Source organism: Ooceraea biroi, chromosome 6 (assembly GCF_003672135.1).
Source record: "Ooceraea biroi isolate clonal line C1 chromosome 6, Obir_v5.4, whole genome shotgun sequence".
Classification (NCBI taxonomy): domain Eukaryota; kingdom Metazoa; phylum Arthropoda; class Insecta; order Hymenoptera; family Formicidae; genus Ooceraea; species Ooceraea biroi.
Window position 1 is genome coordinate 11,748,051 of NC_039511.1, and position 23,307 is coordinate 11,771,357.

The following is a 23,307-nucleotide window of genomic DNA, read 5'->3' on the forward strand; positions in this document are numbered from 1 at the left end:
TCTTCAATTTTGGAGTTATCTTCCGCAAAGTCTTGATTCAGATTTGAATATTTAAATTATTTAATATGAAAACTCGAGACGAATTGCAAAAAGAGTGATTAATTGAAGTTTGATGGAAAGGAAATTATTCTCAATGTTAAAAATCAGAGACGCCTGATTGCCAACGCTTGCTCACGAACACCCTGTATATAGGATTAACACAGCTGAAAATGAAGGGGTCAACGAGCAGTCACCGTAAAATTTACTCGAGCGAAACGCATGCGACTTTTTTGGCAGTTTTATTGACATGTACGACATATGCGTTGCATGCGAAACGCATGTCGCTTTAAATGCGGCGAGCGTATTTGCGAATGTAGTTACTGGAGTTGCAGTTGTAGGACTTTAACAAAATCCGTCAATGAAATTATTCGACTGGTTACTTGATTTATTTCAGATCTGATTAGACATTTGCGTAAGACGCGATTGATTAATTTGCATTAATAGTTCGATACACGTGTCACCGTGAGGAAGTCGCATAAACAATGGCAATTTTGCTTGCAGCCTCCTTTTATGAGATTCTCCACTCAATTTTATTAAAACATATACATACATTTTCCGTTATTCTTTATCCATTTATTTTATTTGTTGTATCGTAGCATTTCTCTTTGATATTATATGGTTTCTGTTATTGTATTACATAACGTATTATATTATATTTGCTCTGTAATTAATTAATCCGCTCTATTAATTTAAGAAGATTTTAACTTCTTCAGGTGGAAGCATCTTGCTATTTCCGAGTTAAGAAACGAGCGCGAGACCACACAAAATCTTTTATTTTTCGTAGCGCGGAATCTGGACATAATTTAGCACACCAACATAAGGATGTGTCGCGGGACACGGTTTATTACACGAAGCAGTTAACGATGGCAATTAAACGAGGTAATTAAAAGTTTTCCACGCCCAAGTTGTATGATTATAAACTATTTTTCCTTCTTGGTAAGCCGCTATGCACTTCCACTAGTATATTCGACTGATTTATTTTATTCGATACGTTATACATCAATTTTATTATTGATTTTTTGATTTTTATTTCCTCTTATATTTATTATTCCTGTCCGTTGGAGTGAAGCAACAGACAAGATTCAAATTATAAATTGAATCTTCAATTTATGTAACCGTCAGTGTGTTTTCCGTTTATTGCAATCTAAGACTTTTCTCATTATTCTCTTATTTATTTATTGTTATTTATTTATTTTGTTTCTTAAGTTAGTTTTAAAAATAATACCGCGTTATCGTTCATTTTATTACGAGATGTATTTTGATAATATTGTTTATTAATAAAATACCAGTTTTACATTTGTTATTTATTCTGCACATTGATCCTTTTCCCTCTCTCCAAAGATTGTAACAAATATATTAAATTACGAGATTGATGAAATATCTCGAAAAAAATAGGACATTATTTAATGAGAAAAATAAGATTTTATGTGTATAAAGTAACACGTGAATTGGATGGGGAAAGAGAGGAAGGAGATAATAAAAAACGAAAAAAAGACGAAGAATAAAATTACAAGCGGACGTATACTCAAATGCTCTTTTATACTTGATAAATGTAAAAGATAAGCTCGATCGATGGCTTCATATTTTTAAGCCGTGTTAAGCGCTGCTTTTGAGATACGAGATCTGTTGCAGGAATTTTCCTCGCGGTTTTTCGCGGCACATTCCTCGCAGGTATTCTCCTGAGTGCTTGTAAAGTCTTACTAAAGGTGTACGTTTAAAAATGCATTCGTCGTTGTCAAGGGGGTAGTTGTACCTATCCACGAAAGTAGCACTCCGCGATATCTAGGCTAAGCGGGATATTTTCCCGCGAGACCTGCACTTCCGCATAACTTGGAATATCACGTAACTCGGTTAACTTTAATAACTGTTTAACATTAAATATTCTGCGATACGTACGTCTCGATTAAAATTCTGTTCAAGTGAAGCTCGCTCGCGGAATTAACCGGAGAGCAAAGTTTCGATGGATGTTGAGAAAGGGAGAGATCTTTTAATATTAAATATTACTTGTTACATTTTTTTAAAGCTTTGCAGAGAAAAAACTGAAAAGTTATATTTGTGGAAAAGTACGCTGTCGCTTTTATAGCTAATTATATGTTTTATAAAACGGGATAGGAAGGACCTAGGGAAGGACAGAGGAAAATACTCTGAGTATATTATTGTGCATATTACATGTTAATATTTATTCTTTAACAGTGATTTATATAACTTATAAATACAACAAATATTCGTTTAGAGAAGTACACACGCATAAAGGAAAATTATTAACAGCGTTTCGTCAATTATTTTTCTTATGCTTTATGCGATAAATACAGAATCGCGCTGCGAATATTTCCCTTAAAAATTCCGATCCGTGCAAACATTTAGGTGAGATAACAGAACTATGTATGTAAATATGCTATGTATAATCGAGGTATTTCCAGTAAATTTACATTTATAAATGTAATATGTGCACGAAGAGACATTTTTGACAACGTTCGTCAGAAAAATGTTTTTTTATGTTTTATAAAGTATGATGTAACATCGCGTTTCAAATGTTCCCTTCGTACAAATCCATGGTGGATAGTCCGTTTCATTTTCGTATAAACATATAGATTTAATAAGAGATACTGCATGTATACGTTTGAAAGATTGAAAGAGAGAGAGAGAAAGAGAAAGATAAAGTGTGTAAATTTAGCTCAAATAGACGGTGTAAAAGAGAATAGTTTCCTCGAGGCGAATCATAGATAGATGTAATTCATAGATGTAGTTGTAAGAGATATCACTGGCAAGCTTCCACGAGGAGCAAGATACCTTACTCAAGTAAAACCTGATTTCCGGTGCGCTTCTTGCTCGTTTGCGATTCTTTTGATGGCTTCACCACGCGCACGAACGGTCACTTCTTACATCATGATCGTTTTTTTTCACGTGTTGAATATTTTCACGCGACGTTCAATTAATTTCGCGGAGGGATAGAGGTCGATAGCCCCCAGAGCAAACCGCGGACCGTGATTCGGGTCAGATAGCGTATGAAACAAATCTCTTTCGATAATCGAATCCTCGGATGAACGACAAACAGTCCATTTCGCATTTCCATGAATAATATTGTCCACGGACGATGATTGTGAGCAATATCTTGAACAAATCGACTGCTTTCTTGAAGAAAACGTGCCCGGCTGAATATTATATCCACTTGATAGATCGATCGCGGACGTGTCAGTCGCGTTTTTCCCGACAAATTATCCTGCGTGATTGCATTGCGAGTGCATCCCTCTTCTTCCTCCTCCTCGTGCAGCTACAGTTATCCTTTACCGTCGTGAAATCAGAGGCTGGCCGGGTAGTTTCGCGTGTTCCTTCGGGCTGGTATGGCCGCGTGTATCTAGGCCACATAGTAGGGCGCGCTGTAAGCGGCGGCGTAATAGGGGTAGCTCGAATAGGCCGTGTATGCGTAGGGGTAGCTGTATGCGGAATACGCCACGGCCGGCGCAGTGTATGCACTGTAAGCGAGCGGCGCCGTGTAAGCCGCGCTCACCAGCAACCCTCTCTTGTTCCTGGCCGCTTCCGGCGAACCGGGCTCGGCCTGTGCCGGCTCGATGGACTCCACCCCGGTGGGTTTCGCCTCCGCGACAGCCGCGGCGGCCACCAGGGCGAGCAGAGCGATGACCTGGAGGTAACATCGAACGGAAATGTAAAGAATATGAAAGGACACCCATCTTCGATCATGCTTTCCGCGAATCGGACTGATACATGCATGAAATATTTATGGAGTTCATGAGAGTGTTATGTGTTGATGTAATACGTAATAATACCGTTGATTACATTAATGATAAATATGTATGAAATTAAATCTTTGAAGGTATTTTCTCTTGTAAGTGTAATTATCGAATAATGAAAATTGGTAGTTTTTGTTTCGAACTAGCGATATCGATATATAAAAATATATTGGATGATATTGTATGTTATTCTATTATTTTGTTAATTACTTAATTTTTTTTAATATTTAGTTAATCTAATTTATGATAACAATATTAATTTTATTAAGCTCTGGAAAATTTCAACTTTGATACTTTTAAGTTCAATATTGCATTACCGAGGACGCGAAATATTTAATCGTAGCACAATTTCTTCTTCACTTTGATTCAATATTTTCACATAAGTTACGAGTTGGAAAAGTACAGCTGTGTGAAAATTAGTCAAGCAAGTTCTGCAACTAAGCTAGTGGTACTATCGATTATTAAGACAAGTGTCTTACAACAGCTGTTATTCTAGTTTAGCCACAATATTACGGAGAAAAGTAAGGTTGATTTACTCACAGCAAAACACTTCATGTCAGCTAGTGGGAAAGTTGGGAGGCTTCGAAGAGTTCGGAGATCGAAGATCGATTGATGCTCGTACTCTCGGGATGGCGTACTTTTATACGCGTCCACTTGTACGTGCATTGACTCGCGATTATTGTTTTCGACTCGCGTAATCGCGCATAACAATTATCGTTCTCGTGACATTGTCCGTCTACTTGACGAACGGAAGGGTGGGAAGGGAGGATGCATCGACAACATAGACGCCAGTATCGATGTTGAGCAATTCGTCCTTGGCCGCCGTCCAAACCAAAACGCAAGAATTTTCGATACCTCCTTCGCTATCTCCAGTCGCGTTTCGGGATCCCTACAATACTTCTATATCATCGAAACATCGATGCTTTTTTAGTAGAAATGACTTATTTTCTGTATTTTAATAAAACAAAAATATACCTATAGAAATATATGGAATATCTAGAAATTAATACAAAACTTGTTCAGATTTTGAATAATCTCTCTTGTGTGCACGTATCCCTCTCTCTTTAAAATAGTTTTACATTTTAAAATATTTTCCATCTATATTCGAGTATATCCTGGTATATAGAATTACCGAATAATAATGAAAATTAATAGTTTCTGTTTTGACCAAAGAAACGTGAGATTATAAATCGATATAATAATTGTGAATTTCGATCTATAAATAGTAAAATCAGTGTTTACGTTACTCGATATTGTTCCAAAAGAGTGGACGCATCGGCAAACTGTTAATTTATGCGTGGCTGAACGCGACCCTCTGCTCTCTCCATTGATATTCCGCATTGATCGTCACGCGCGTCGCAGCAATTTTCACGACGCTGCTGCGATTTAGCTATTCCGGCCTTGTACCCAATTGGACCCCGCTCGCGGCCACGGAGTCCAAATGGTCCCCAAATGAGCCGGCTGAGTGTAGAGACTCCCGCAGGGTTGAGCATCGCTAATGGTGCCTGAAAATCGCGATAGAATCCAATTCGCACAAGCCCGGATTTTTCGGCTCGGATATCACGGTAAGCCATTAATTGTATTAGACCACGATCGTTCATTAGAAGTAAAAGTCTCCGCAGCCGTCTGTCGCGCATTTACGCGAGGAACATTGCAAGACAGATTTTTTTCCCGGAGCGAAATTAATTCTGAATAGATCTCTTTCCAGAAAATGTAATTCAGCGCGCCTGACACAGCAGCTCGAGAATTAAATCACTATTAATTTAAACCCTAATAAAAAAATGATGCATGAAATATTAATTAAGCAGGCAATGAGTGGACGATGAAATCGCGCATATCGTTGCTTTATTAATAAATGTATTATCGAATTAATTTTATGCGCACTTTGCAGTCATTATAAATTAGATTTTGCTCCGTGCCGAGGATGAAGAGAAGGATTACCGCAATCGACGGTCGTTTATTAAACTTTCAGCCGCGAATGTGTCGAGATTTCTCAAAGAATTTGTCATTAGAGTACGTCCCGGAATATATTCCTGTTGAATTCTTGGCATGATTTACCGTCCGAAATTGTTTCGTACCAAGACAATGTTGACGAAAGACGAAAGGTACACGCGATGCATGCTTCCCTCGGCATGATGGCGGCCGCGGTAACTTGGCACAAGAGTAACGACCCGTCGTTAATCATATTTTATTCAGACCCACTTATCGCGCTGGAAACACAGTGTTACGCTCTTTTCAGTGGCGAGGGCCAATTTTTCACGACGAGGCTTGTCATTGCGCCGCCGGCTGCATTGTGCCCCGCGCGAGACAACAGAGTGACGTCGCCGAAATTGCACATGGTCGTCGATAATCACCCCTTATCCCTTTCAACTGTCGATGGAGTGTCAGTTTCGTGGCGCAGGAACATTTACAGTGTTCCAGAATTCGCGAGAGAGCGGACATGCACTGTGTCTTGCGAAACCTGGAATGTATTTGCGCTCGGAAAAGTTATGATTAATAATGCCTTACAAAAGTGCTTTCCTATTCTGTACTAACTTTTCATTTGATATATCTTATAAAGGAGAATAAATTTCAAATTTTAGTGACAATATGTTTGTCGCAAATTTTGCGTTCTACATATGACATTATATCGTAGCATGCAGACATCCGTTTAATATTGCATTTGAAATTAAAGCATACGACGAAGTTTCATGATGAAGCCCATAATGCCGGTTAAGGCAATCTGCGCGGCAAAAAACCGCACAAGCATTCAAGCATTCCTAAATAATACCTAACGGATGAGATATGAAATGAAATGGTCGTTACATTTAACATGAGCCATTACTTCTGCTACTTTGCTTAATTTGAAAAAGCTGACGCCTGCGAGCGGACGAGCAAATAAAAAAGATTTGCGACGAGGATCTGCAGAAAAGTCGCATAAGCGAGGGGCGGCGGGAGGTGGGGTGTGGCCGTGTCGCGTTATCCGTCTAAAGTACCAGCTATTTTCCGCTTTTCGTGTCGAGGACGGAAGCCGACAGGAGAAAAGTGCGGAGCGGTTCGCTCTGTTCGCGAAAGCAGACAAGACTTGAGTAATATCGCGACATCGCAGAGCGCCGACGTCGTTCGGGAATAGTTTGTCAGGGGATGGATGTCGGGGAGTGTCGGAGTGTTTTTCATATAAACGCTGATTACCAGCCGCATTTTTATCCGCGTCGCATCGGTATTAGTACACTGTGCTGTTCTGGATGCTGAGAAGAATATTCTTCGCTGGTGCGCGCGTGCATGCGAGTGCTCGCCGCCGGCGACGACGAGATTATCACGATTCCATTTATATTTGTTGCGCGCCGGAGTATATTCCTCTCGCCTGCTGCTCTTTTATAAAATGGAGAAAGAACGACAAGACGAATGAAATATTCGCGGGTTAAAATCTCGGACGACAAGATACGCGTAATAATTCATAGATTTTATTATATACCTTTAGATATTAAAAATGTTATCTATTCTATTTCTCTCTGTCTGTCTGTGAGAGATAAATATTTTATCATGATGGAACAAACATGCAGACATACGTAATGGAATTCAATGTTCACTCTCTCTGAACTCAGAAAGCATAACAAAGTAACATTTACATGAATAATTTTTATGATAACTCAGAAAGATGATATTTTTTAATATGCAGAATATATAATATAGAATTTGAAAATATAATATATAAAAATATGTGAATTACTGTACAGTATGTACAACTGTTATTTTGCTGTTATTTTGTTTTTTTGGACTATTTAAAATTCAATGATTCTAATAATTTTGACGACTGAATCTAAGTGGAAACCAGATGGAACCAGGAATCCAACCTGCTTTTTTAAGTTTAGAAATTAATGTTTTAGCTTTTATTTCTTAAAATTTTCTTGTTATAGTTAATAGAAAGTTAATAATAATAAAACTTGAAGAAGTTTTATTATAAGAAAATATAAAAACTTGAGAAATCAATTTGTACTGTTAATATTGCATATTTGCATATAATATTTCATATGCAAATATGCGATAAAGATAAAACTGTTACGCGTGAACGCGTATAAGTAATACGTTAATCTTGACTATGGAGAGGAAAATCCATCGATTACGGCAATTTTTTTGCTTCATTCTGGTTTCTGCATCCCACTCAGGACTCTCGTGATTGACTATTCAACGAATTCGCATCGTAAACCGAAGATAAGAAAGACTCTAAAGAGAACGTAAAGATGCGCCATTTCGTTTGCTATGCTGAGCGAAGTCTCTCGCCATTCGCGTTTTTCTCCGGCGCGACGATGAGATTTCTGCATCGGAAACGTCGGTTTAAAGCTTTGCTGATGCTCTCGAGTGCTGAAACGATATTGTATTATATAATATCTTTATCTAAATGTTTACGCTTTTCGAATTTTAGTTGTTCTCAAGATAAAATTATCAGAACATGAAAAAACACATACGGATGACGATTAAATGATTAAGTGCCTTTTCTCTCTTTCGAATTCTTACGACGAAAGACCATCGTAATTCGCCAGACGCGGCATTCGCGACTTCGCCGACGTTCGTCGTTTTAAATTCTAACAACGACTTGACCCCATAAGCAGTCCGGTGTCCCTGATACCCATGCCGTTGCAAGCCATACACGTAATATCGCTACTACACATGATGTCTGATGTCCGCGATGTCATAGTCGTTACAACGTAGATCGCGTAAGCTCACGGTACAAGCATGTGCGGATTTTGCGAGCGAACAAACATGGTGTTTTACACACAAAACCGTGAAGATATTAGCCTATTATTAGAATATTATTATAATATATCACAAAAATACACAGAAAATTAATTCAATTAAATAACTCCACTAGTACCAAATATTTACAAAAATCAGAATGCATAATATTACCAGAGTAGTAATAACAATATTGAAGTAATATACAATATACGATTTTCTTTTTAAGGAAACTTCGGTGTTAATATCGTTGGTAAAACGTATTACAGACAAATTTATCATCGAGGAAAATAATTTTGAGGAAACGGATAGTCAAGCATTGAACACGCTTCTCTCTAATGGCGTAGATCTTCTGATACACCGACACTTTTCCTGGATTTTCTAACTTTTTCTGAGCTGTACTACTGATCCTTTAAGTGGTGCAGTTCGCGCGCATCGTCGTTACCACGAACTTGAAGTCACGCTGTACGCGACAAAGAAGGCAGGAAAGAATTGACAGAATGGTGGTATTGTTTCGCAGTTCTTTAGAGATCCCGTCGGCATTATTGTCGCGAATTACTGCTATATATACTCCTTCCTCTCTTTCATATCGCGCGTTCGTCTTGTTCACGCGTCTTCTTCTCTTCTTCCTGCTTTTTATCTGCTTCCGTTAAGCCTTTTCTCTATCTCGCCCTCTGTCTCTCTTTTTCTCTCTCTCTTTCTTTCTTTTTATTCTTTCTTTCACGTTGATAGCAGTAGCAGTCGACGCACGTCGATTCTCCGCGAGTGGTTGTTTCCCTTTGTCGTCGTCGTTTTTGCAAAGTCGTCGTTGCGCCCCGTTTTGTACTTCCAGGCGAGCGGCCGAGCGGAAAATGTAAGAACAGCCTGAAAGGGACCTTATTCTGATACCTGTTACCTTATACTGCTCGCCGGAGTACGCCTCAATTCCGCCACGCGAGTTTCTTTTCACGTGCGAGAAAAAGTCGCGGCGGCTTTTTCATGGTAATCGAGTGATACACAGGTTACTCGTAAAAAGTCTCCATTTCTCCGATATAAAAAAATATCACGTAGAGAGAGATATTTTTTATTCCTGAACAAGTTCCTTTTTTATAGAGCGCCATATATTTGTTCTGGGAAAATGTAAATGTAATATTTACAGCAATGAACCGGATATACTAATAACAAAAATTGTGACGAAAGTTGTAACAACACCTGTGATTACATTTTCAGAAATAAAAAGATAATTAATACCGATAAACAGTAAAACAAATGCGGGCAATAACATCAAATTTATTCGTTTAACAGATCTGCGAATTTATGGGAAAAATTCGGTTGAATCTGAAAATTTGCGATATCCAAGAATTAGCCTGAACAAGAATGACGGATGAATAATCCATGGATAAATAATCCACGTAGCCGATTACGATGAAGCGGTTTATCCGATCGATTCGGCTACTCCGGTTCAAAATTTTTTAAATAAATATCAGGAGTCAACTTATTGCGGGCGACGGCAGCCGATATTTGATTTCCATATATATTTGCACTGCCGGAATCCGCAATAGTCTCCCCCGATCCAAACGGGAAGTCGATCTCGGTTAGTCGAATACGGCTATCGGTATCGTAATCCGGATCACAATCCGAATCGCCGTGAGCAAATCGATTTTTATCGTGGCGAGAGAGGCAACGTTAAATTCATTATAGATAGGCCGCCGAGTCAGTGTCTTGAAATAGGAGCATCGATATTTCGTTTCGAATAAACGGCAGGATAAAGGATAATCAGTTGTGTTGCATGAAACGTCCCAGAATCATCCTTTGTTCCTTTTTTCAGCTAATCCGGTATCAATTTTTCTTTAACAAAACCGAAGCTTTGAAGATGCAGACAATAGAGAGCTTATTCTTTGTTAGATTTGAATGAGTAATTTATTTATATAATTAATCTGTTTTCTAGTTTTATTTACGGAACAATTATTTATACATTAAAAGATATTAATAATGAAAAATTAAATTCTTAGAAACTTTGAACAGCAACTAGAAAGACAGTTGTACGATAAGAAAAAAATCATCTTTCAAGTTACTTCTATTTCATAATTTTAATGTAATAAAAATGTTTTTAAAAATAAAAAATCAAGAGTTTCAAGCTTTAAGTTTTTGGTTCTAAGAAATCTAATGAAACAGTTGTAGAGAATAAGATGTGAGTTTTCATTTCGTTTAGAAAGATCGTCGTCGAGATGATCGCAGAATTATGTCACTGAAAAATGAGTCTGGGAAATCTGAAACACTTCTTGTGCAGAATTCGCAGAGACAATCAGACGTATCGTCTTTTAGACTGGAAAACGGAGTAGCTCTGATCATGGAACGGATAAAGCTCAGCGTATCCGGTTTCCCCAGCTACGGCAAAGGGCGTAGGCCGAAAATTGCGTGGTGTTAAGTGAAAGTCGTAATAACGGCGGCTTAAGGTTTCGCGAGGAAAAGCGAAACCCTATCTCTTCGTTCTCCCTTTCTCCGGAACAGAGGGAAAGAAATAGGGAGCCTTCCTGCGCGCGCGAAGGACAGAAGTCGTGAAAGCAGAAGATGAGGACGAGGAGATCGATAACGCTGGAAACTGCGTGCCCCGAGAGGATCCTCTCTCGTGTATATCCTCTTTCCCTCTTGCCGCTCGTTTTGTCCCTCGAAACCCTCCCGAGAGAAAGGGAGAGAGGACTTTGTTTCACGACGACGGAGTGGATTTCCGTTCGTCGGATGGCCGCTCGAAAATAATTGCGCGAACCTCCGGATTCCGTGAGGGAACAATGTGCCTCATGTCTCTCCCTCTGCTCTTCGGAACCGAGTTTCCTACCTTCACGACCTTGTCCTGTCAGTTGAGGACCAAACCGAACGTTATCTCGAAGGTGGATGGCGAACGACGTGGAATGAGATAAGCGCTCGTAAGAGAGATTCTGTTGCGGTAGATAAATCATCCGGCGAACATGCAGCTTGATAAGCGCACTAAAAAACGTCGGCGGTTGTAGAACGAACTCGTTGCGCTGATTCGTTGCGGTTGGTGTACCAACTCTAGATCGTTCAATGGAGATTTCTGCTAATGGAGGAACTTGAGATTTTTTGACAGTTATTTCATAAGTGTTTTGTCTGTTAGTCTTGTTGAAATATTCTTTATAAAATTTTAACAACTCATGTTTTAAAGAGTTTCTAATAATCAATCAGATTACTATAATTAATATATTCATATTAATGATACCGGAGAGATCTTGAACTTGTAGAATCACCTTGTAGAACAATTATAGAAGAGAGAAAGGTACGAATCGTGCGTTAACGTTATCAACCATATCTCGAAACTCGTTTTCTTCGTTTTCGGAGATGGCATCAGAATTTTCGACGCGAAATATGTCGGCATCGATTCAACGTGTCCAAAAATAATTTCTTCGACGAGTAATTGCCAACGGAAACGCGATTTCTCTAGATGTACTTATATATTATATCTTAACATCATCATCAATTATTAATCACATAAAAGAAACAGAAAAAGAGAAAGAAAGAGATAGAAGAACGTTTATTTCTTGTAAAACGTTTTTGCTACCGTTCGTGCTGAGAGCTTCGAAGAAAGCTCTTTTGAAATCGGAGAGCGGCGACGTCTCACGAGATGATACGGTTTCTTACGGAGATATCTCCCCATGGACCACTGCGGGGCCTCTATCCGTGTTCGCGCGGCCGAAATGCATCACGAGCGATTCCGCGCGATTCTCTTGCCGTTGCGAGTGAGGAAACGAAACGTTACGGCTGCGTGAAAAATGTAGTAGCAAGATTGATAAATAATGTCAGTAGCTATTCTTGAAACTTAACTTGACTCTCTATAGATCAATGGGACTTAAAAGAACAGTACTGTGTCGCTCTCTTTCGTTCCACTATGAAAATTCGTGCTTTTTCGCTGAGAATTATCATTTTCATTCTTGAAAGAAAGATAAAAGCGACTATCCTCTTTTGTCCGAATGAGAAAGATACTTTTAGTACGCTCTCGAAACTCTTATGTCTATTTTATCCTTAGTTTAATCTGTCACATATGTTACAGTCCATTATATACTATCTGTTATACATGAACGTAGTAGTAATAATGTCAGCCGTATATTAAATTTGTCAGATATATAGATTTTTTTCTACAGAGGATTTTGATGTACTTCTTTAAATATACGACGTATCGGGATATTGGACGATCGATCATAATCGTTTCCGCTAGATTCGTCGCACACATAGACGTGCCGCTCTGCTGGCCGGTCGAGTGTAATACCATTTGTCGTGCTCCAGCAGGAGCATGGAGCAGCCCCGAACTGGAAAATCTTTTAGAATTTATGAATCCTGTTGTAGCAGGGTTGTTATAGTGTGGCCTCGAATCTGATAGTTGACTTTCAGAGAAACAAGCATTTTGAGCGTGGTGTGTGTAAAGCTGGTGAATCATTTCGCGGAAAATCATTAATTATTGAGAGTTCTGGCTCCCTTTTTAATAGTTCTAGAGTTCTTGATAGGTTAAACTCATAGTTCTGGCCATTAAAGCGAAAAAATCGCATGGTGCAAAGTGAGACGCCAACTTCACGCAGCGTCTCGCTTTGTCTTGCGACAGTTTCCGCCATAATTCCGGCTAGATTTTAAAAGATCTACAGTTCTACATGAGTTCTAGAAAGAGTTCTAGCGAAAAAAATTTTTTGTCATCTTTTTATAATTATTAAAGCTAAAAAATGTTTAAGGGAATGACGACTGGTTAATTTCAGAGAGTTTTGTGCTTTATGAAATATTTCTCGTGTAGTTCTGAACATATTTACCCATTTTCCAAAGAGTTCTGAATGCAAACATTAACAATTATTTAATAAAAAATTTTTATCGTCCGAGAAAGACGTATCTACGGAGATATATGTAAGACGCTGGTCAATTTTCGAGAGTTCTGCTTATTCTAAAACAGTTCTCGTATAGTGCCGGACATGTACAATGCCTTTCCAAAGAGTTCTGATAGGAACAAAGATTAGAAAATTTTTGAAAAAATTATTTCGCCCAGAGTGGACGTTTTCGACTTTACCAGTGAGACGCTAGTTGATTTTCGATAGTTCTGCTTATTCTAAAACAGTTCTCATATAGTTCGTGACATGTACAATACCTTTTCAAAGAGTTCTGATAGGAACAACGATTAGAAAATGGTTTTAAAAATTATTTCGTCCAAAGAGTGGACGTTTTCGACTTTACCAGTGAGACGCTGGTTGAGTTTCGAGAGTTCTGCTTATTCTAAAACAGTTCTCGTATAGTTCCGGACATGTGCAATGCCTTTCCAAAGAGTTCTGACAGGAACAACGATTAGAAAATTTTTTAAACATTATTTCGCCCGAAGCGTGGACGTTTTCGACTTTACCAGTGAGACGCTGGTCGATTATCGAGGTTTCTGCTTATTCTAAAAATTCTCGTATAGTTCGTGACATGTGCAATGTCTTTCCAAAGAGTTCTGACAGGAACAACGATTAGAAAATTTTTTTAAAAATTATTTCACCCGAAGAGTGGACGTTTTCGACTTTACCAGTGAGACGCTGGTCGAAATGTCGGAGTTCTGGCTTGCCTAAAATACTTTTCGTATAGTTCCACACGTAATTATGAATTTCCTAAAGAGTGTTATGCACCAGCGACATTGTATAATTTAAAAAAAGTTAAAACTGCTCGAAAACTGCATTTTAAGACAGAAAAGGGTGAGACGTTGGCCGAACTGTCGGAGTTCTGGCTTCCTAAAATATTTTTCGTATAGTTCCGAAGGTACTTATGAATTTCCTAAAGAGTTCTATGCACCTCTCATACATAGCACTCTGTAGGAAAATCATAAGTACGTGCGGAATTATAAAAGTATTTTAGGAAAGCCAGAACTCCGACATTTCGGCCAGCGTCTCACTGGTAAAGTCGAAAACGTCCACTCTTCGGATGAAATAATTTTTAAAAAAATTTTCTAATCGTTGTTCCTATCAGAACTCTTTGGAAAGGCATTGTACATGTCACGAACTATATGAGAACTGTTTTAGAATAAGCAGAACTATCGAAAATCGACCAGCGTCTCACTGGTAAAGTCGAAAACGTCCACTCTTTGGGCGAAATAATTTTTTCAAAAATTTTCTAATCGGTGTTCCTATCAGAACTCTTTGGAAAGGCATTGTACATGTCCGGCACTATACGAGAACTGTTTTAGAATAAGCAGAACTCTCGAAAATCGACCAGCGTCTCACATATATCTCCGTAGATACGTCTTTCTCGGACGATAAAAATTTTTTATTAAATAATTGTTAATGTTTGCATTCAGAACTCTTTGGAAAATGGGTAAATATGTTCAGAACTACACGAGAAATATTTCATAAAGCACAGAACTCTCTGAAATTAACCAGTCGTCATTCCCTTAAACATTTTTTAGCTTTAATAATTATAAAAAGATGAAAAAAATTTTTTCGCTAGAACTCTTTCTAGAACTCATGTAGAACTGTAGATCTTTTAAAATCTAGCCGGAATTATGGCGGAAACTGTCGCAGGACAAAGTGAGACGCTGCGTGAAGTTGGCGTCTCACTTTGCACTATGCGATTTTTTCGCTTTAATGGCCAGAACTATGAGTTTAACCTATCAGGAACTCTAGAACTATTAAAAAGGGAGCCAGAACTCTCAATAATTAATGATTTTCCGCGAAATGTACGCCAGCTTCACACACACTTGAGCGTGGCATAATGCTAGACTGTCGAACAAGGTATATCTTTTTAAATTAATATATTATATTAAAAATGGTGCAGGAAAAATCTAAACCTCGGAAGTCGCTTGCATGAGGCGAGGGCATGGTTATGATCCCGAAAGCAAAAGCCTCGCTTACTCGGCAGTTTCAATTAAGCACCGAAGCTTTCGTCGGCGAAGCACGCAATCTCGCTCCCTCTTATGGCACATTGACTCTCGGCTGTCTTACCCCCGCGTCGTCGTTTCTCCCTGGGAGCAAGGCAACTGCTTATCCGTGAGATTTAGGAAGAGGGTAAAGGACGAGGAAAATGTCGCAAGGTTTGCCGAGCCGTTGATAATTAAGATTGGTTACAACATGGCTCGTCGTTGCACGATCATAGATCACGATGATCCGTGATGATCGAGTTTAGTTTGAGTAAATCTGGCATCGATAAATGCTTACAACTATTGATTTTTTATAAAAGTAACTACAACTTTATCGAGAAACTTGATTAAGTGAATGATTGTTGAGGTGGTTCGGTAAAAATGTAATTTAAATGAATATGATATGAATAGTATTGTATTATTGTAAAAAATAGCCGCGATGAGATATTTGCAAGTATCTTTTATTGTATTTAAATATCATTGTTACAATCGTGGATTAGTTGCTGTTACCTTGGAGTACAATAAATAACTTCTGCATTGTTAATGATTACAATTTGGAGTTTCAAAGATGTTTTCTGCGTTTGATTGCGAGTGTCGAGTTTGAAGCAACTGCTCGAAATAGCGCTAACTTAAAGAATGAGAATGATCACCGGTATTTTTGAGTTGTAAACAATTTCTTAGACGAGTCTACGTCGAGATAAAGACGTAACGAGGTAACTCGAAGATTATGGCTCTATAGAGACGAACATAGTTTGAGATTGCGAAAGTTTCAGCGGCCACATTCTCCGCATTGAGATTATGCGTTGCCACCTTCTTCCTCTCAATAGACGAAGAAAAAACGTACTAGAGAGCATAAAATATTAATGAGCAAACAAACTTTATTCATTTTGACATACTGTTTCATCTCGCCGCTTTATTAAAATCAGTCAATATTTCATTCCATTATCTTCGCAATAAATAAAAATAATTTTTAATAATTTTTTTATTGAATAGGTAAAACAGCATATATCCAACTAGAAATAACCAAGTACTAAATAATAAATATTGCTTACCTATTTTCGAGAATTAAATCATATTTTGTTATTATTTGAACAAATTTAATCGTTTGGTCCCATTATCGGCAGCATTGACGTAAGGCTGACACTTAGAGCGGCGTCGCGACGTCGTGCGAGTCTCCGCTCTCTGCTCTGTTTCTTCCGCATCTAGCCGAACGGACAGCTCTTCATTGAGCGTCATCATCTTCGTCGTCGTTGTCGATGTCGACGTCGGCGCGGCCGTCAAAGGTCGCCACGGTATAAATACCTTTGGCGCCGCCGCCGGCTCGTCGTCCCGGTTTCTCTCCCCCTTTTAACCCCTCACCCTCTCGATTCTTATACTCCAGCCTAAATCTTCTCCCTTTCGTTTATGGCTCTCTCTCCCCGTTGGCGCTCTCGAAATTCGCTGAGACGTCTTTAGCTGCGTTAAGGACGGGACGAGATTAAATATAAAAATAAAATACAGGAAATAAGAGGAAGAAAATGTTCTTGATTGTACCTCGTTTTCCTGTTTAAAAGAAATCTCAGATTTCAAATTACATACTATATAAAACAAGGCATAAATTTTACGTTTTATTAAAACTATATTTTAAGATTCTATACAGTTGTCTGATTTGAGATGTCCATTACAGTTGTCTGATTGTATATCTTTTCTGTTTCATGAATAAGTAATTCGCGACACGTGTGTCTTTTCCTTTCTGAATATTTTTAAATGTCATTTATCGTGAAAAGGATTACGTAAAGCAAAGGAACGCGAAATCTGAAAGTTTACTCAGACAAGTTCAAGCAATGTTACGATATTTCGCTGAGACATTCTGGCGAGACACGAGACATTGATAGATCGATTACTGCTGTCGCAGAGCGAGACGCATCCGATTTTCATGGATAAGCCAGCTTCTCGATATGAAACGACAGATCGATACACATATAAGAGGAAGCAGCAGAAAGTACGTTTGTGTAATATATTCTGGAACTCGCGTGAAGATGCGATGGTTGTAATAGCGATGTACAGGATGCATGTTGCATAAACCGTACAAGTTTTCACAAATTCTATTAAAGATCCTTTAACGAATTCATAATTTATTTTTCTGAGAAAGAATTTAACTTCGCATCACTTTGTTAATTTTTAATTTGTTTCGGTGTTAAATATCTCGATGATCAAGTTTCAAATTACGGCTGCTAAAATGTAAACTTTGAAATATTGAAATATTATAATAATTAAAAAAATATAATAATTATAATAATAATTAAAGTATTATTACCTAAATTATTGATACACATACACGATTATTAAAATATTATAACAATTATCAGGTTTAAATTATTTATCAATGCTTGTGCGTCGAAATACTTCCGTAAACTTTCGCAGTTCGATTTCCATAATCTTTTCGATTCCATCAAATTACACTTCCAAGACATTTCAAGACTGATAACGCAGTTAATGTCTATTGTTCTGTCATCAAACATGTTATCAGACAGCACGGCGATTATGGAAGCTAAGCTGAAGCCGATGCCTCGGTCGCCTAACGAGAAATCCCTTACATTTTGCAGACAAGAAGGATTATCGATTCAACGATAAAAAAATCACGATGTCTACGTCATTCGCTTATCAGTGTGACGAGATGCTTATCGGTTCATCGGTTAAGAAACTGTGTCAACATCGTGCCAATACTTTGTACCGCTGTTTTATCTTATCTGCCACGGCTTGGAAATTCGATCCATAATCAGGCACGTATCTCGGTATCACGACGCTACTTATAACCGATTTATCGTATCTCGAACGCGGGAAATGAATCTCGTTTATCGTCTCTTCATTGATGCGCAGGAAACTTAAGGATATCCCAGCGACCGAGCACTTGATGGAAAACATTTTATGTGTTTTGTGAAGACATTGCGTAGAAAATAGTTGACATCTGCATGAGAAATAATGGCACTCGTGAAAAATTGCTCCTCGAGTTTCCACTAATCGATTTATTAAAATGTATCGATATTGATAATTTTGATGATTGATATAAAATAATGATATCATAGCAACTGAAGTGAATTAACGAGAATCTTGAATTGGTCAACGAAAATTTCACTTGATCTTCGCAGAAACGTCAATTCTCTAATCATTATATTCTAGATGTAGGTATTGTATTGTACATACTCATAGAACTTTCGCAGCAAAAGAGTTAGCAATGAGGCGTCCCCACATATCCGACGTTTCTCAATTATCCCATACTCGGGACAAATAAAACTTGCACCTGCAAGTCGGACAAAATACTTCCGGGAAAATTGCGTACCGATTAAAGACCCGGGGAGTCGTTTTCCGTTGCGGTGTCGCAGCTTCGTCCCGGTAATCCGCCGGTCGAACGAAGTTAAATTGGCGAGTGCCAAATCTAGATTAGGACCGAAAAGTTTTTCCTTCTCAACTCCCTCGTTCCTCCCTCAGAACGTGCATCCTATCTCTCTGGAAAAGCAAATTGCGGCAAGAGAGAGAGAGAGGGGGGGGGGAATTTCTGAGGACGCGGTGCCACCACGTGTCGGTAATGTGCCAAGTTCGGCGACCCCCGATTCCTTTCCCGCGAGAAGGATGGGGTGTAGAATCGTCCTGCGAGGAAAAGGGACCGTCCGTATTCCCTTTTTTCGCTCACCCGACGCGACGCGCGACTTTTACGCGATTATCGAAGTGCGAGAAATGCTGTCTCACAGGAGGAGCAAATAGAGAGACGCTGTCCGAGAGAGCACGAGAAGATTTCTTCGGCGAGAGAACTCGATATCTTTAGATGCAACTATCCGCGAGGTTTCCTCCAGCGGAAAAAGTCATGATGCGCGCGTACGTGCGACCGGAATATTGCTGTGCGGCGCTCGGAAAATATGAGATCCGGCGATGGAAAAGCGTTCTCGTGCGGATGCAGGTGATGCGGTATCTACGGGAAGCATGAGGTACTTTATGAAATTTTAAATTCCGTTACTGTGAATAAGGGATACACGGTCTCTTCCGCGCGACATATTCGAAATACTTCATACGTGGATTCTTTGGAGGAAACTCGAAATCTAAAGTTGAGTTTCCCGTAGCAAAAGGTCGATTGGATTCGCTACTCTTCTTCGCAGCATTGCGTAATCTTCGTTGTTGAAGCATTCCGATGATACAATTATTTAAGTTATTATTTAAGACCTCTGTGAAGTTGGCCCCCCTTCTTCAAAATTTGAAAAAAAATAAGCACAGTTCTGATTGCCCCCCCAAGAGTTCTAAAGTTCTCAGTCCTTTTTAGAAAGAGTTCTGCCATTAAAGTAACGAAAACACCATTTGAAACACCGAGGGGGGCTAACTTCACGAAACTGAAAATTCAAACGGCTATAACTTTTTGTTTTTAATTTTAGCGCTTTGAACCTTAAGATAATTTGTATAACTCTTTGGGGGGCCATCAGAACTCTCAACAGAACTCCGGATTTCCAAAAAAAAACTTTCGGACCCAGAAAAAATTCAAAGTGCCAGAACTTTTTTGTTTTCGACTTGAGCGCATCGAGTATTAAGGATAATCGTTAGAACTCTTCGGGGGGCTATCAGAATTCTCAACAGAACTGCGGAATTATTAAAAAAAGTTTCGACCGAAAATTTCTAACAAGTAACACTACCCAAGTGCCACTCGCCGATTTTCTTGAAACTTTGCACACATGTAGTACATCGAAAAACATTAGACACGTGTCTTTTTATTTGTGCTAACAACGCATTTTAAGGTTAGAAAACGCATTCGAAAAGGAGGATGTTAAAAAAAGTGCCGATTTCTGCTCAAAAAGGTGTAAGTAAAAGGGATAGTGTTTTTTTATAGATTTGGACCTCCTGAATACTATAAAACAATTGAAAAGTGCGTGAGCGTTAGGGAACACCTTGAAAATTGAGTTTAAACATGGTATATTTAGAAATTCGGATGATATATGGAGCCACGACAAAATACGTCCGTGTGAGTTTGTGGGAGGAAGGAGGCAGAGAGAAATAAAAATATGTTTTGTGTGCATTTGTGAGCGAAAGCGTAAGTAACTGAATGCGGGGAAAGGAAGGATAATCTCATTCTCTGCCGAACCCGCAAGGCGGATGCGACGAGATGTTGGGTCCATTTTTCTATTTTTTTTTGTTTTGTACTTTCACTGATCACTGATTACTGATTATTACAAACACATCTCCTTTTCCCCCGGCCCCTTTCCTCAAAAAACTAGTGTTGTAGTGTTACTTGTTAGAAATTTTCGGTCGAAACTTTTTTTAATAATTCCGCAGTTCTGTTGACAGTTCCGTTAACCCCCCGAAGAGTTCTAACGATTATCCTTAATACTCGAAGTTGCAGAGTCCGAAAATTTCTAAGTCCCACAGGTCGAAAATGTTTTTAATAATTCCGCAGTTCTGTTGAGAATTCTGGTAGCCCCCCGAAAAGTTCTACCGATTATCCTTAAGAACCAATGCTCTGAAATCGAAAACAAAAAAGTTCTGGCACTTTGAAAGTTCTGGGTTCGAAATTTTTTGGGAAATCAGTTCTGTTGAGAGTTCTGATGGCCCCCCAAAGAGTTCTACAAATTATTCTTAAGGTTCAAAGCGCTAAAATTAAAAACAAAAAAGTTATAGCCGTTTGAATTTTCAGTTTCGTGAAGTTAGCCCCCCCGGTGTTTCAAATGGTGTTTTCGTTACTTTAAATGGCAGAACTCTTTCTAAAAAGGACTGAGAACTCTAAAACTCTTGGGGGGGCAATCAGAACTGTGCTTATTTTTTTCAAATTTTGAAGAAGGGGGGCCAACTTCACAGAGGTTTATTTAAGTTATAAATTACAATTAAAGAGAGAAAAAGGAAATTGTTTATGTTTTTGCTATCTGCATATTTACTCGCAGAAAGTATTTTATTTTCGTTTTACAGAACTAAATTAAATTATCTCTTTTAATTAAGATAATATTGTGATAAATGTACGTTGTAATTAATTATGACTGCAATGCAGGTTCAGATTGTTTTTGATATATGAATGAGTGAGCTAAAATTCAATTAACTTTAGCGAACTTTTCCAGAAAAAAAACGTGTTATGAAATTAGATAATAAATTATTTAATATTAAATGTAATAAAGCGGGAAATTCGTTGACGTTTGGCGACGACGGAGAAAAAGTTGACAGCGAAACAAGTATTTTGCGACTTGTGCGTGCAAGCAATCAGAGCTTAACGACACACGAAAATAGAAATCGCATAGTTGTTCTATTTACGGATTTTACGACGTCGAGTTCTCTCGTCGCCGTTAATTTCTAATCGTTATCGCTATATGAAGAGATGAGAAACAGAGACAGACAGTGAAGGAGAAAGTACATTTCTCGACCACCCAACGACCACGTGGCCTGTCGGATATTTATGTTCCGACGCGAAATGTGCACTAGTCGCTCGTTTTGACGAGCTCGCGTTTTTTGCTGCCCTTAATGTGTCTGGTTTTACTGTACCCGGCTGATCCATGCACGATTTTATCGCGTCGTTCATTCGCGATGCAGGCACTAATCGTGATTGTATCATCATCGATACTTTGATTTCTTGTATGAATTATGATGCATGAATTGTCAATTAGCAATCCTCGCGTCAATAAAATTGACGAAATTTCTTCGCGAATGCAAAATAGTGCGTTTGCAAGTATTTTGCAATTATTTTTGCAATTATTAGGAGAGGAAATTTAAAAGCCATATTTTATGAGCTGAATTTATATGAAACAATTAATTATTTTTCTTAATACTTTGCTTACATATGACATTTATTTATTTATATACTCATCTTCAAATGATTAATATTTGCGAGATGTAGTCGGTTTTCAATCTTAGCTGTTTTTAGAATAACTTTTCGGAAGATACAAGTGAATTCAAATAGAACCAAATTCGATTGATAACACGGACGGCTGTGCATACATAATATATTTGTATAATTCATGAGTAATACTACATAGGTGTAAGTCGCAAGAGTCGCGGGATGAATCTGCGTTACTAATTGACTGGGTTCGTTAGGGATTCATTATGACGGTCGAATCACGATGTATAATGCGAATGATTGTACGTCAAAGTCAGAGAAAGTTCGTGGTGAGTTCGCGCACAGGGCATGAAAGTCGATGAAACATTTCCGCAGTTAGGAGCAAGGATACCTCGGCGCTGCTTTCTTGTCGACTGTAGCAACGACATCAGCTGCACCGCCGAGCGAACTTAATTAATACGGATGTCGTTAAGGAAAGCATTCGAGATATACGGGATGCGGCTAACATGTACTTACTTTCAGAAAGGAATTATCTGTGAAATATTTGGGCACTAATGTGGTTATCTTGAGAAGCCTATTTTTCAGACACGATTTTCATTTTTCGTTTATTAATCTTCTCACAATCAACAATGAAAATAAAGATCCGCGTTCTAGAATTGCTAATAGATAATAAAATAAAACTCGTTTCTCTGCGTATGCATACATGCATGTACACACATACATACAAAACCTTGATTAAAATTATATTTCTGTACGCGCATAATTTAAGAGCTTAACTTAAATTGTCTTTAAAAAATTCACTCTTTAAAAACAAGTAGCAATTATGCACATCAGAAGTTTATTAAAAACTTTTCAGAGAAAACTTTGTAACACATAATTTTTACATTTTTCAAAAATTAAGACACTTCGGAGATGAACCTCTCAATTATATTCTTGAGAATATCCAAAGATAACTTATCTCTTGCACAAATATATGTATATGTTTCTCTCTCTTATCTCGTTACTCGTTTCTTTCATTTATAAAAGTTAACCACGTAAGCCACGTAATTTAGAAGCGGCTTAAATCGCTGGAAAAGAAACTCGCGCATTTAAGGATTAAGAATCGCGGGGATACTGTAATATTGCGACTAGTAGCACCGCATGCCCTGAGAACTTCTCTAATTTCGTTTTCTTTGTTTCAG

The 23,307-nt window shown here is 38.4% G+C and overlaps 1 protein-coding gene across 1 annotated transcript; it reads right to left on the reverse strand.

Annotated features, from left to right (window-relative positions):
- Positions 1–1,091: 1,091 nt before the first annotated feature.
- Positions 1,092–12,907, reverse strand: LOC113562088. The gene is made up of 2 exons (XM_026970341.1): positions 4,329–12,907; positions 1,092–3,679 (listed from the first exon to the last, which is right to left on the reverse strand). The coding sequence occupies exons 1-2, from the start codon at positions 4,452–4,454 to the stop codon at positions 3,395–3,397; spliced, it is 411 nt and encodes a 136-aa protein (XP_026826142.1). The 5' UTR covers positions 4,455–12,907; the 3' UTR covers positions 1,092–3,394.
- Positions 12,908–23,307: the final 10,400 nt, after the last annotated feature.

Coding starts and splice junctions, on each gene's coding strand:
- LOC113562088 (XM_026970341.1), bottom strand. CDS start 4,454: ATGCACGTACAAGTGGACGCGTATAAAAGTACGCCATCCCGAGAGTAC. Junction 3,680..4,328: donor CTGACATGAAGTGTTTTGCT/GTGAGTAAATCA, acceptor TGTTACCTCCAG/GTCATCGCTCTGCTCGCCCT.